This window comes from Echinops telfairi, unplaced genomic scaffold (genome assembly GCF_000313985.2).
Source record: "Echinops telfairi isolate 266 unplaced genomic scaffold, ASM31398v2 ScPeMD7_5;HRSCAF=22, whole genome shotgun sequence".
Taxonomy (NCBI): Eukaryota; Metazoa; Chordata; class Mammalia; order Afrosoricida; family Tenrecidae; genus Echinops; species Echinops telfairi.
The window spans coordinates 28385465-28398954 of NW_022103901.1; the positions used below are offsets into that span (position 1 = coordinate 28385465).

General features: G+C 52.9%; 1 protein-coding gene across 1 annotated transcript in view; it reads left to right on the top strand.

Moving 5' to 3' along the window:
• MYH11 (myosin heavy chain 11) overlaps positions 1-13490 on the top strand; it is a 127579-nt gene that overhangs the window by 15484 nt on the left and 98605 nt on the right. The window contains exon 2 of the mRNA XM_045286010.1: positions 2654-2810. Within this exon, the coding sequence (XP_045141945.1) occupies positions 2654-2810 (157 nt within the window). The remainder of the gene's footprint in view (positions 1-2653; positions 2811-13490) is intronic.

The window sequence follows — 13490 nt, forward strand, 5'->3', positions numbered from 1 at the left end:
AGAAACGATGTACAAATGCGCTTTACACAATTGATGTGTGTATGGATTGGGATAACAGTTGTATGAGCCCCTAATAAAATGTTAAAAATAAAAAAAACCCTCAGAAAGCCAAACAAAGAGTTGTTGTCCAGCCTATATGGACCCTTGGAGGCCCTGCGGGGTGTCCAAGTAAGTGGTGCTCCTGAGGGATTTCCATGGCTGGTCTTTTGGAAGTAGATCCCCAGGCCTCTCTTCCAAGGCCCTGAAGGGTGGATCTGAACTGCCAACCTTTGATGAGCAGCCACGCACTTCACTGTGTGTGCCACCCAGGTGTAGCTTGTACATGCAGGGGGCGGTCTACAATGATTGAGTCCATTATCGGTGGACACCCCGTTGGTTTCCAGCCTTTTCCCGTGAAAAACACTGCTACGGCAAATCTGCCTTTGTGAGCCCAGGGTTGGTCACAACGAGGAAGCTGTGGTGTTGCATGTAACCCTTTGCCTGTAGATGAGGAAGCAGAGGCTGGCAGTTGACAGCTTGCCTAAGTGGGACAGATAGTGAGGGGCACAAATGAATCTTGTGCCTCCCCTTGCCCCCAGCCTGTGCCCTCCTCCTCCTCTTCCTCCTCCTCCTGCTCCTTTTCCTCCTTCTCCCTGTTCAAGGTTTCAGCAGAGGCCATGGGACCAGCCCCCAGCCTAGGGCTCTACTGCTGACCATATAAAGCGTGGGGAGAAAACTCAAGCTGCTTCCTAATACGGTCACAACACGGAGAACCTAGGCCTGCGCTGGGGGCTGCTGGTGGTTCAGACCCATTGAGATGCTGGCTGCGGTGCCGTGGGCCAGGAATGTGGAAACAGCCGGGGAAGGGCTCCTGGGGGCTGGGGAAGCAGAAAGGCCACCAGTTACCAAGGGTGGGCGTGAGGTCCATCAAGCTGCCAGAGCCCCTCACAGCACAGTCCGTGCTGCCTGCTCAGACTTCCTCTCAGACGCTGTACCCCAGCTTGCTCCCCAGAGGCTGCTTGAGCCGAAATGCAGATCACCTCAAAAACCTGACTTGCTGGGTACTTACCGGGTGCATAGCACCAGGAGAGGTGCCTGCAACCCTGGTTTCTTGCTCAGATGTTGATGATGGGACTCAGGGCCAGCGGGGTGCATTTCTTTCTTCTCTTCTATTCATTCAGTGAGAGACTGTTTCCACATTGTGTTTCCGTGCACCTGGAACTGTGCTGGGGGCTGAGGATGGGATGGTCGGGGCAGGGCTGGTCAGTCTAAGGGGTGGCATTTAGGCCGAGTGCTGAAGGAGGAGGTGGAAACCTGGGAAGGTTAGGAGAAGACGGTTCCCGGTAGAAGGAATAGCATGTGCTAAGGTGGCAAGGTTTTCATTACCATGAAATAAACTCACCAGGGCAATCCACACGAATGTTAATTGAGCACCTACTGTGTCCCAGGCACAGTGTTGAGTCCTTATTACAAAAGCTGTGTCACTGACGTGCCCCTCTCTCCCTGTTTTACAGATGAGGATAACTGAGGCTCAGAGAGGCAAATGGGCTTTCTCAGGACACAGAGCTAATGAAGTAGCGGGGTGAGGGCTTTTTGAACTCAGGTTCTTGGTACCCAATTCTTAAGCACTACCCTTGCCTGCCTTCAGGGCAAGGGCTTGAGGGTGGTGGCAGTGATGGTTTGGGCTGTACATAGTGCCCGCATTCTGAACTAGGGACTGTCGGGGGCAGTGAGCATGACCCTGGAGGAGCGGGAGGTGAGTCCCTCCAGGCAGACAAGTTAAGACGTGGTTTGTCTCACTTTAGTGGTCTGTGGGAGGGCCTGCGCTGGGGTCCAGGACATCAATGCATGCAGTCTAGATCTGGCCCTCCTGTGTGATGTCCATACAAGGTGCTTGGGGCTCAGAGATGAAGGGACTGCTAACATGCCATCACACACACACACACACACACACACACACACACACACACCCCAACATCCATGTAGCCAGCAATTTGTTAGCACCTACTGTGTACCAGAAGGCGTCCTGGGGCGTAGTATGCTAAGAGGTAGGTTGCTAACTCCAAGCCCAGCACTTTAAAAGCACAGCAGCTCCGTGGGAGGAAGACGAAGCTGTCTGAAGATTTACAGGCTCAGAAACCCACAGGGGGCTTGCTTTAGTCCGCACTGACCCCAAGGCAGCGAGTTCGGTTTGGGGTCCTGAAAACCAGGTCTTTTGCTGTAACTGGTAGCACAGGGTAGAACTGTCTCTGTGAGTTTCTGAGTCTAACCTTGTATGCGAATAGAAAGCCCAGTCTTTCTGGCAGAAAGCTAGTGGGTTTGAACGGCTGACCCTGTGGTGAGCAGCCCGATGCATAACCACTCGTCAATGAGCGTGTGGCTTAAGCCCCCGTGGCTCAAGGAGGTGAAGTGACTCGCTCAGTCTTAGAGCCGGTGGGATTGGGACGATTGAAAGACACACTTTAAATTGATGCTATGAAATGTCCTCTCAAGGGCCTAGAACCCCAGCCTTGCCCTTTGCTCCCAGAAGGTTGGGCTGATCAAGGGGTTCTCTGAGCCTCAGTTTCCCCTTCTGTACATGGGCCCTATCTGGTTGACAAGCTGTTGTGGGTATGAAATGAGAAGGGCCCTCGGGGCTGCGCACTGGCAGTAAGCTAGGTTTTCTGTCTGGCAGACGTATTCCGGCCTCTTCTGCGTGGTCATCAACCCCTACAAGCACCTGCCCATCTACTCAGAAAAGATCGTCGACATGTACAAGGGCAAGAAGAGGCACGAGATGCCCCCGCACATCTACGCCATCGCGGACACGGCCTACCGGAGCATGCTGCAAGGTGAGCCGGGCCCAGGGGAGGAGGCGCCCCCGCCAGGAGCCTCCCTCTCCACCTGGCCTGCCTCCTACAGCTCCCACCAGGAGGGCAGGGTGCGTTGGGCACCACAGAGCAGCAGGCACCTCGGATTGAAAAAAGGGAAAGAGCAGGCGGATTGTCTGCCTGCGTCTGCACTGGCTGGCGAGGGAGAGCACAGGGTCAGGGCAGATACTGGCTCGCTTGTCCGGACAGGGGCACAGTGTGCACGCCCACCTCCCACCCGGCCCCCAGAAGAGAAGTAGGTGGGTGTCACCAGTCTGGAGCAGCATCCCACCTGGGGACAGGTGTCTTTTCCTCCCCATACACTCTGTGGGCCAAAGATGAGACTATTTGCTCCCATAAAGATTTACGGTTTCAAAAGCCCTGGGGAGAAGTTCTACTCTGTCCTGTACGGTCCCTATGAGCTAGAATTGACTTGATGACAGCCGGTTTGGGTTTTTTGGGGGGCTCTCTGCTTCCTCACTAGTAAAAAGAAGAGTATAATAATAATGCCTACCTCACAGAGTTGAATGAGGATTACACGAGCTATAGTTTATAAAGTACTTAGAAAGTACTAGTTTATGAATTACTGGCACTTGGTAAAACTTAGTCATGGACGTTATTATTATAATCACTGTACGTGAAACCAGGAGTTTGGCGTGATGGTCATAACTTCTTTTCGAATGCACATTGAAAAGAATGCCTAGCTATTAAAATGAAATTATTACTGTAGGCAGCACATCTAATCACCTCACAGATTGAGGGGATGCAGAATGAGGATATATGTAGCTCTTCTGGTAGGGCCTGTAATGTGGCCCAAAACTTAAAACAATAGAGGTTATTGTTTTAGATGATTTCTCAGCTTTATTTGGATACTACTTTGAGCCTGCACACACAGTCCCTTCAAAACACACTCTCTCTCTCTCTCTCTCTCTCTCTCTCTCCCTCTCTCTCTCTCTGAATCCTGGCAGCCGTCCTGTGAGGTACGTACGCCTCAGCATGCTGCCTCCAATTGACAACAGAGGCTTGAAACAGGGTCTCCAAAAGCGACTTGCTCACACCCCCGCAAAGGGGGCTTGTCCCAGGAAGGCCAGGCTGGCCCAGTGTTTGAAACCCAGCCAGGGTTAACTCTGTCAAGAAGGAAAACACACAATCACATCAGTGGATGCTGGAGAAACATTTCCCAGAATGCCATGCTCTAGCTCTCACGTTCACACACTCTCATAACGCTAGGATCAATGCGATGAAAGGCAGCTGCCCGGACCCGGCATCTAACATCCTACTTAGCAGTCAACATGTGAATGTACCCCCCACGGAGATGGGTCACGGAGTAAGGACGTGGTCAGACCCAACCCGCAGACAAGTTTGTGTTGGCTTGCGTGGAGTTGTGAGGATCGTAATGAATTGGCTTCCCATATTTGAAAAACCTGGTGGGTTGATAGACACCCCAGCTTTTCTAGGAAGCATCAGAACACGTGGCAGCTGGCTGGGGTGCAGTGTGTCCGTGTGTCCGCTCCCCCATCAGGGGAGGCTTCACCTGCGCTCGTTGAGCGTGAACGCCCCCGGCTTCTGGGCTTGACTTTGCAACCCTGAAGCAGCCGCCTCCAGCAGTGGCCCGAGGTGGGGGTGGAGAAGTGGCGAGTTCTGGAAGTCCTTGAGAACAGGGATCCAGGTGTGCCGGACAGACACTCTCCAAGGGAGAAGTACCCGAGGTCCCTGGCAGAGCTGGTGGAACCCCACAGGCATGACTGGAGCCTGGGCCGCTTCAGGCATAGAAGCTGCTGTGATCATCAATGACCAGCAGGTTGAATGTCGTGGAGACGGTGGTCTCAGAGAATTGTATGTCCCCAAACTCCAGTCCATTCCAGCTCCTAAGGACCCCTACGGACACAGTAGAAGGATTTCTGAGCCTGGATAGCACACACCCTCCTCGTCCTCCCTTGTGGCAGCCAGCAGGTGAATCTGAACTGCCCCTCTGGAGATTAGCCGCCCAGTGCTTAACCTGCGGTGCCACCACCATTCCTTTCAGACCTCCCAGGAGGTAGTAAAGTTACGGCTGCTAGAGTTACAGATAGATTTTTGTTGAACAAAAAATAGAAAACCTTTTGTGACCTTCCTTAATGAACCAAAAAATTGAATCCACCACCACCGAGTAGATTCCAACTCATCGTATTAAGGGAGTGGTCAGCCTCATCTCTCCCTCCAAGCCGCTGTTGGGTTTGAGCCACCAACCTTGACATTATAATTCAGCACCTAACCCACACCATCACCACGGCGCCTTAGGTCACCCTGGGTAGACGGGTATAACATTGTAAGACTGGCTCACACCGTTCTTTGGGTCATCCTGGATAGACGGGTATAACATTGTAAGACTGGCTCACACTGTTCTTTGGGCGGCTGAGCATCTCAAAGGTGCAATGTTCGCGCCATTGGATGATGCTTTGGGTTGTAAGCAAATGAAAGTAGCTTAAAAACGAAGCGTTCATTTCCTCACGTTACAGGAAGTCTAGAGGTTGACAGAGTCAGGCTTGGTTGATTCAGCAGCTCAGAAATAGGGTTCTTGGGAGTTTCTTGGTACCCTCCTCAAAGGAGCCCTTGTGGCGCTGTCAGGAAACAGGGGACTGCTACTGGCATGGAGGTTCAACCCCACGAGCTGCTCCACCGGGTAAAGGCGAGGCTGCAGGCTCCTGTAAAGATGGACAGAGCCTAGGAAACCCTGCAGAGGGTTGTTATAACTCGGAATCAACTTGATGGCAGTGGGCCGTCTCCTCCCCCAGACCAAGAAACTCCCCAAGAACCCAAAAGATCATAAGTATAACGGGCATGATCGCAGGGTGACCAAATTAGAGGTGCAGGTTATTTTCTTTGCTTAAATTCATGTTACCATTTTTTTTTAGAATGAATATACACCATTCATTTTTTTCCCCCAAGGTACAATGTAGATTTTGAGAGTGCTTGTCCTTGCTTCTTTCTATGAAGAGATGTTGTATTTCATGCTGACCTCCAGATGATGTGCTGAGTGGGCCCGGGCTTCAGCTCCAGGAAAGCACCAGGCACAGAGTCCAGACCAGATCACGAACACCCCCGTTCCTTGTCACGCCCCAGTTCCATCTCCATGACACAGAAGGGGGAGTCTGCTGAAGAGAGGCTGGGAAAGGCTTTCCTCCTTGGGACGAAGAGATGCTTCCGGACGTTTCCACATGAGAACGTGGTGCCTGCTATTTAAAATGGGAGTAAAGCTTCCCTGCGGGAAATAGGGAGAAAAAAAGATTTTGACTGGCCCTGAAAATTAAAACTTCAGAGTCATGATGCACACTTATTTTGTCTTCTTTGTAACAATAGGAATTCAGTTATAATTCCTATGATAGCTAGATGCTAATTTTCAAACTGAATAGAAAACAAACGAAGGGTCTTTTCCCCCCACCCCTCTAACTTTTTCTTTTGGACAAAATCTTAGTAGGGCATTCTGGAGCATTCTCCCCATCTTGCATTACTCCCACCGCTCGGGGTGAAGAAGTCCCTTCTTGCTGACTTACTGGAGGGGTTTCCCTAAGGGTTTCTGTGACCTCCTTGGGTTTCAGAGCAGTCTTTCCAAGTTCCAGAGCACACACCCCTTCTCACTTATCAAGGTGGTTAGGTTCCAAAGTGGAGGTTGTTATGTGAAAACAGTGGGCGACAACATCGTTACATAACTACCAAGTGACACCATTATAGAGCTGCCAGATTAAATCCTACATAGCTGCCCAATACATCATCGGACCGCTGTCAAACAACTGAGGATCATGGTCCAGCCAAGTGGACACACAACCTTAGCCCTCACAGCCAGCTTTATTCTCTCCTCATATCTTCGCACCCATCACTCCCGGGTGGGTGCACATCATCAGTGTGCAGAGTGATCAGAGAGTACGTCCGTTTGCTTCTGTCCTAGCTGTGAAATGATGAGCAAGGAGTTGATGGATTAGTGCACATGCTGATTTTCAGGTGTTATTTGCATCTGTTTGGGTGGCTTGGCCAAGGTCACTGACTTTGAGCCTCTGCCCCTCAAGGCAGGGATCTTCCACGGTGCTCTTCTGTGGGCTCTTACTTCTTGACCGCTGGGGGATTCCTCTTCCTGTTTCTGAGATGGTTCGCTCTTAAACTCAGTAGAATGGCAAGACTGACCGATCTGAGAGTTAGAGACCTGTACCTCTCATTTACATGCTCTTGCCTAATCATTTGGGGGGACAGGAGAGCCATGTTAGGCTATTTTATGTCATCACAATTGAAGAGGGCCAATGGCCAATGGCAGAAACAGCTTACAGAATTCTGACTAAAAAATTAAAGCTGAGTACATTTCCTGCTCAATGAGTGCCAAAGCGGTTGCCCCTGATGAGCTGCAGACAAGGGCTTTCCTTGGAAATTTGAAACAGGTGGGATCAAGTCCTAACACATCTATTGGAGGAGCAATGAAAGGAGAAGAAGCGAGGCTTTACTAGGAAAGAAAGTACACACAGCCTTGACCAGCTCCCGGCTCTTGGACCGAAAGGGTGTCTGGGAACTGGAGTCCAAACCTCGCTCTCTGCTCTCGCACACTCAGTTGTGTCGGCTGTCTGTGGCTGGCAGACCTGGGGGCTGGGTCAGCTCTGTAACAAGGCTGAGGGAGGAAGGCGCTGTTGCCCACTGAGCCCCCTCCACCCCCGCAGGGCAGGCTGTTCGGTACAGATCTTGCCGTCCATGGTTTTTCCAGAGGACTGTGCAAGCAATCTAGCTTGTCAGATATTCCAATCCTGGAGGCAGGGGCTGTTATTCGCTGGATACACGGAGGCTGTGAGAAGTGACAAACTTAGGGAGGCCCCCGAAGTGGCGGGTCTGGATTTGAACGTGGCTTATCTGACTCTCAAGCCTAAGCCTTGCTCACTTGGCTGGTGGTGCCCGGCGGCTGACAGTGCCCCTCAGCGTCCATGGGAGGTCCATGTCTTTTACCCCTGGGGTGCTGAGGCCTGAGAGCTCCGGAAGCTGGAGCTGATCAGTTAACACCACACAGGGGAGGAAGGCACCAGCCCAGGCCTTCTGTCTAGAACCACTCCCGGGCCCCCGGGGTGGGGGGAGTATGTGGAAGGCAGATAAGGTGCTGACAGGGGCCAGAGGATCTGTCCACACACCCTACACACTGACAACAATTGCAAGTGCTTTGTCCTCACCTGATAAATGCCACCTGGCCACTCACTGGAAGTTAGAAAAGAAACAACACACAGGCTTTTGAACCGAAAGGGTGTCTGGGAGCTGGACTCCAGACCCTGCTCTCTGCTTCCCCACACTCAGTTGTGTTGTGTGTTTGTGGCTGACAGGCCCTGGGGGCTGGGTCAGCTCTGTAACAAGGCTGAGGGAGGAAGGCGCTGCTGCCCACTGAGGGCTCCTCCCACCCCCGGGGCAGGCTTTTTGGTACAGATCTTGCTGTCAGTCTGTCCTGCCAGTATCCCACCTGTTGCTACAGACTCAACCACATGGCCCAGGAGCTGGGAGACAAACTTGGGCTTGAACCTGACAGCACGTTCTGTCCCACAATGGAGCCCTGGTGCTGTCGTGGTTTCATGTTGGACTGCGATCTGCATGGTCAGTGGTTTGAAACCACCAGCAGCTCCCGGGGGAAAGACGGGCTTTCTACTCCCCTGAATGGTTACAGTCTCGGAAACCCACGCGGTGTGGCTCTGTATCAGCATTGACTCAATGGCAGTGAATCAATCGTGTAAAGCCTGTCACAAAGCCTTTTCCTGTGCTGGTGGTCTTGTGCTGTTAGCCCCATCTAACAGATGGGGAAACAGAGGCCCCGAGGTAAAGGAGCTGGCATAGGCCTTATTTATAAAGCAAACCAGTCGCTGCCAAGTGGTCTCTGACCCTCGGTAACCGCGTGTGCGTCAGAGCAATTATGCTCTTTAAGGTCTCCAATGGATGTGATGTTTCAGAGATCACCAGGCTTTTCTTCCAAGGTACCTTGAGGTAGACTTGAACGCCCATCCTTCAGTTAGCAGCTGAGGGTGTGAACCATTGGCACCAGCCAGGGACTCGAGGCCTTCTTAGAAAGCGGTTTGACTTGGCTTTAAGCCCCGTGCCCCTGCTTCAGAACCTCCGCCATCGTCCACTCTCTCTGGATTGCTATTTTAGTGATGGTGGCCATGACGATAAAGATCACAATAACCACCCTGCTTGAGCTCTTACGTGGACTATGGGAGTCCTGGTGACGCAGTGGGTCAGGCACTGGGCTGCTAATGGCAGTGCCAGTGGTTCAAACCTACCAGCTACTGCACCGAAGAGGCTATCTACTCCTGTGAAGATTTCGTGTCTTGGAAATCCTGTGGGGCATTTCTATTCTAGCCTATTGGGTCTCTTTGAGTCAGAATCCACTCAAAGGCCAGGAGCTTTTTTTTTTTTTTTTTTTGGCTATGGGCCGTCAGTAATTTTAAGCTGTTTCTGTATTCCAGTGTAATCGTTTCCACACCTCACTCCCTGCCATGGAGTCAGAGCTGACTCAGAGCGACCCCTTGTGGGTTTCTAAGACCTTAACTGTTGACGGGAACAGAAAGCCCAGTCTTTCTCCCAAGGAGCTGCTGGTGGTTTCGAACTGCCGACCATGCGGATCACAGCCCAACACGGGACCACAGCCCAACACGGGACCACAACTTTACCGGAGTTCCTTTTCACACCTAAAACAAACAAACTCCAACCCCCAAACTCATTGACATTAAGTCCAAGAACTTCTAGGACGGGGTAGAACGGCCCCTGTAGGTTTCTGATAGCGGACAGCCTCGTATTCATGGGAGTAAAAGCCTGAGGAAGCCTTGTCATTCTCCCGAGGAGTGGCTGGTGGTGTTGAACCACCGACGGTACCGTTAGCAGCCCAGTGCGTAAGCACTACGCCCAAACACATGCTATTATTCCTGCCTCCCTGGTGAGGAAAAGGCGGCTCTGCAGGGTCACTGTGACTGGCTCAAGCGGTGGAGCTGGGACCAGAGACAGGGTTCGTGTAAAGGCAGCTCAGAGAGGAGGCAGGGTCCTCTCGCTTTGCGTCTGGCCCATGAGAGTGAGGGGTGATGGCGGTGCCGTCTGACGTTCTCAGACTGCTGGTTCTTTGCTGGGACATGAGAAAAGGGAGGTAAAGGGGTCCTTGAATCTGGTGAGCTCCTTGTGGGAATTCCTTATTCCAAAAGATCAACAGGGCACGTGGAGTTGAGAGAGACGTGGATGCAGACGCATTTGGGAAGTTCTAGCGGACGCTTAATATGTCCCTCTTCCTACGAGAGAGCGTGGCCCTGGCAGCCCGGCTGCACTCAGCCCTGTTCCTGCTCCATGCCAGGCACCGCTCCACGCAGCCTAGTAGACTGGTGGGCAGGTATGAATGAACACACAAACCAATGCAGAATGACAGACAGGTCCCTGGGTGGCAAACACGGTTTGTACCGGTCTGCTAGCCTGAAGGTGGACGGTTTGAACCAACCCCAGGAACTGTGGACGAAAGGCCTGGTGGTCTGCTACCATAAAGCTAACAGCGAAGAAACGCCAGGGAAGCCGTCCACTCTGCAGCCCATGAGTCGGAATTGACTGGGGGGCACAGGGTGGGGGCTTGAGGTGCCAGGGAGGGAGCTGTGAAGGCATGTCACAGGTGCTGAATGGATGGGGGTGAGGGTGGGCAGCTTTCCCGGGCGGGGAGGGCAAGGGGGATCTCCCTGGGAGAGGACACGAAGGCTTCACTAAAATTAAAAAGAAAAGAAAGCTAGCGCGGGTGGTTCCGATTCAGGGAGAATCAGAACGTCAGGGCAGAGCGAAGCTCCGCAGGTTTCCCATGGCTGATTTTTCAGGAACAGATCGCCACACCTTCCTTCCTCGGTCATCCTGTGAACTCAAACCCCCCATTTCTTGGTTCGCAGCCAAGCGTCACCTCAGGGGTCCAGGCTGAACTGGGAAGCTTAATAATAGTGCTTACCAGGCTGGGGCTGAGCAGACGGGAAGTTGCTGAGAGCAGAGCCCCAAGAGACCCCCCCAAGGACACTGGCCTTCTCCACCCGATAGCGTCTCACCGGCCGGTCCTGCTATGGCTTTGTTTGGGTTTGGGAAATGCTTGTGGGGTCACGCACAGGCCCTCAGATGATCTCTTCCTACCCAGCTCAGGGTGGGGGGGTGGGGAGGCGGGGGGTGGGAGTTTCAGGATGATGAGAGACACCCTGACCCAGCATGGAGGTTTCGGGCATGCCCTGGCTCTGCTGACGCCGGAAGGTCTCTGTGCCTCGTTTCTGCATTTTCCACTGTGGACAGTGGCTCTACCTGTCCCACAGCCCATTGCCACGGTTCATTTGGACAGTGCACGCGAAGCTCCCCGTCAGTCCAAGTGGTCAGCAGACTTAAACTGTCGCTGATGGCGAACTGGTAGTGTTTCTGTGTCTGGTCACCGTTAGGTCAGGAGCCCTCTGCTGTCCACCTGGGCATGTGGCCACAGGTCGGGATCTGTGTTTTTCGTGTCCCCTTGGCTGCAGGGTTGGGTGGTGGTGTGGCATGGTGGGGGTGGGTGCACAGGACACAGCAGCTGGCTTGGCCATCACCTCCCTCTTGCCTGGCCTGAGAAGGAAGAGAGAGAGAAGCCGCGATGAACAGCCTGGCTGGGTTTTCTCCTTTTATGGTCAACCTGCAGGCGCCTGACTCCCCAGCCAGAAACCTCGCTTGTGTTTGGGCTCAGGCTGAAATAGTTGGTCTGTTGGGAGCTAGGAGCCTCCAGAGAGGCCTTAGGCCTTCTGCGGGGGAGGAGGGATCCCTTTGTTGCCTCAGAAGACACTGCTGGAGCCTGGCACACCCAAGACAGGAGCCCCATCACCGTTGGAGGGAGGGGAGAGGGACAGATTTGGGGATGGGGTATAAGAACCCCAGATGTCTACTGGGGGAGGGAAAGCTGGAGGCCACTCCCCACCCGCAGGCTCTACCTGCACCCCCATCCTGGTCTGTGTCCTCTCCCACCTCTGACCTTAGCGTGCTTCAACCCCTGCACATGCCTTCTCCTTGCTTAATTTGAAATTGTCATGCCTTTTAGGCGAAAGTTTCCTGTCCGACAATCCCTACACAAATTGTCCTCCGACACAGGATGCCATGCCCAGCAGCAAGTGTCTGAACTCGGCCCACTTCCGCCCTGCCCGGTCCCACTGCCTGCCGTGTCTCCTTAGTCTTGCTTTTGAGCCGACGTGGCACATTTGGTCGGTCCCACTGCCTGCCGTGTCTTCTTAGTCTTGCTTTTGAGCCGACGTGGCACATTTGGTGGCGTCGGCTCTCGGTCCTCTCGGTGATTCCTGCTTTTGAGCCGACGTGGCACATTTGGTCGGTCCCACTGCCTGCCGTGTCTCCTTAGTCTTGCTTTTGAGCCGACGTGGCACATTTGGTGGCGTCGGCTCTCGTTCCTCTCGGTGATGGTTGGCACATTATATGGCTGCTAGGTGACCTCGGGGAGTGACTTCAGTTCCAGGTTGACAGGGTATTTCAGGGTGAGCTTGTCTCAGGGGTCCTCAGTCTCCATCTGCCCTGTAAGTCTGGTCCTTTGTGTGCAGCTGAGTCTCATTCAGCTACATCTTTCTCTCTGTCTACGTGGGACCTTCCCTGTCCCCGTCAGAGCAGCCGCCAGGAGGAATTGGGTACCATCTCTTTCTTCTGCTCCCACACTTCCTTCTCAATGCAGCTCAGTCGTCTCCCTCCGGGACCCTCAAAAGCAAACTTGGGGTTCCCATCTCACTTGAGATATGCATCTTCTTTGTTATGCAGTTGTTTCTTTGCCCGTCTGGCCCCCACATTGAATCCTAAACGTCTCCAAAGCAAGGGCTGAGGATGTCTCATGAGGGCGGTGGTGGTCCCCTGGTAGAATTATCCCCTTCCCCGCAGGGGACTTGAGTTTGGTTCCCGGCCAACGCACCATATGTACTGACATCATCTGTCAGGGGAGGGGAGGCTTTTGTGTCGCCCTGGTGCTGAGCCACAATAGCCAAACTCACCACTGACTGTAGGCCTGCTATAGGGCGGGGCAACGGTCCATTCTGTTGGGCTCGGATGGCCATGAGTCATCTTATTAAATACAAGTTAGGGCTCTAGTCCCTAGCACCCTCCGTACTTGTTAGCTGAGTGGATGTGTACACACACCTTCACTTGTGCCTTGTGATTGCCTTCTGAAGCAGAGAGCAATTCCAATCGACTGCCAAGGACCTACTATGTGTCAGACTGTTCTGCACACGCCCCCACCCCCCACCCCACCCCAGCCCCCCATCAGGCAGGACCCTTGACCTTCAGGGCTCACCATCTAGTGGGAGAAGCACTTTATACAGTCTCAACTGTTAGAAGCAGAATAAACCTGCCTGAATCCCAACCATGGGCTCTTGTTTCAGAGACCATGTTAAGTCAACGCAATTTCAAAGCATCTTTATGGTATACTTTTTGTATCAGAAAAAAATTGCCATTTCAAATGTACAAATTACCAACTATTAGTAAAAGCACAGGCATATCACAAGCCTCCTCACAATCTAGCTTCATGTTTCAGCACCCCTCCGAGAGCGTTGTGTCCACTGGCCGCCATCCCTCAGTCTGGTCCCCAACCGTGGGCATCAGCTAATCTGCTCTGCTTGTGTCTGTCTCTGTATCAAAAACCCTTTGGCTGTCAAATTAATT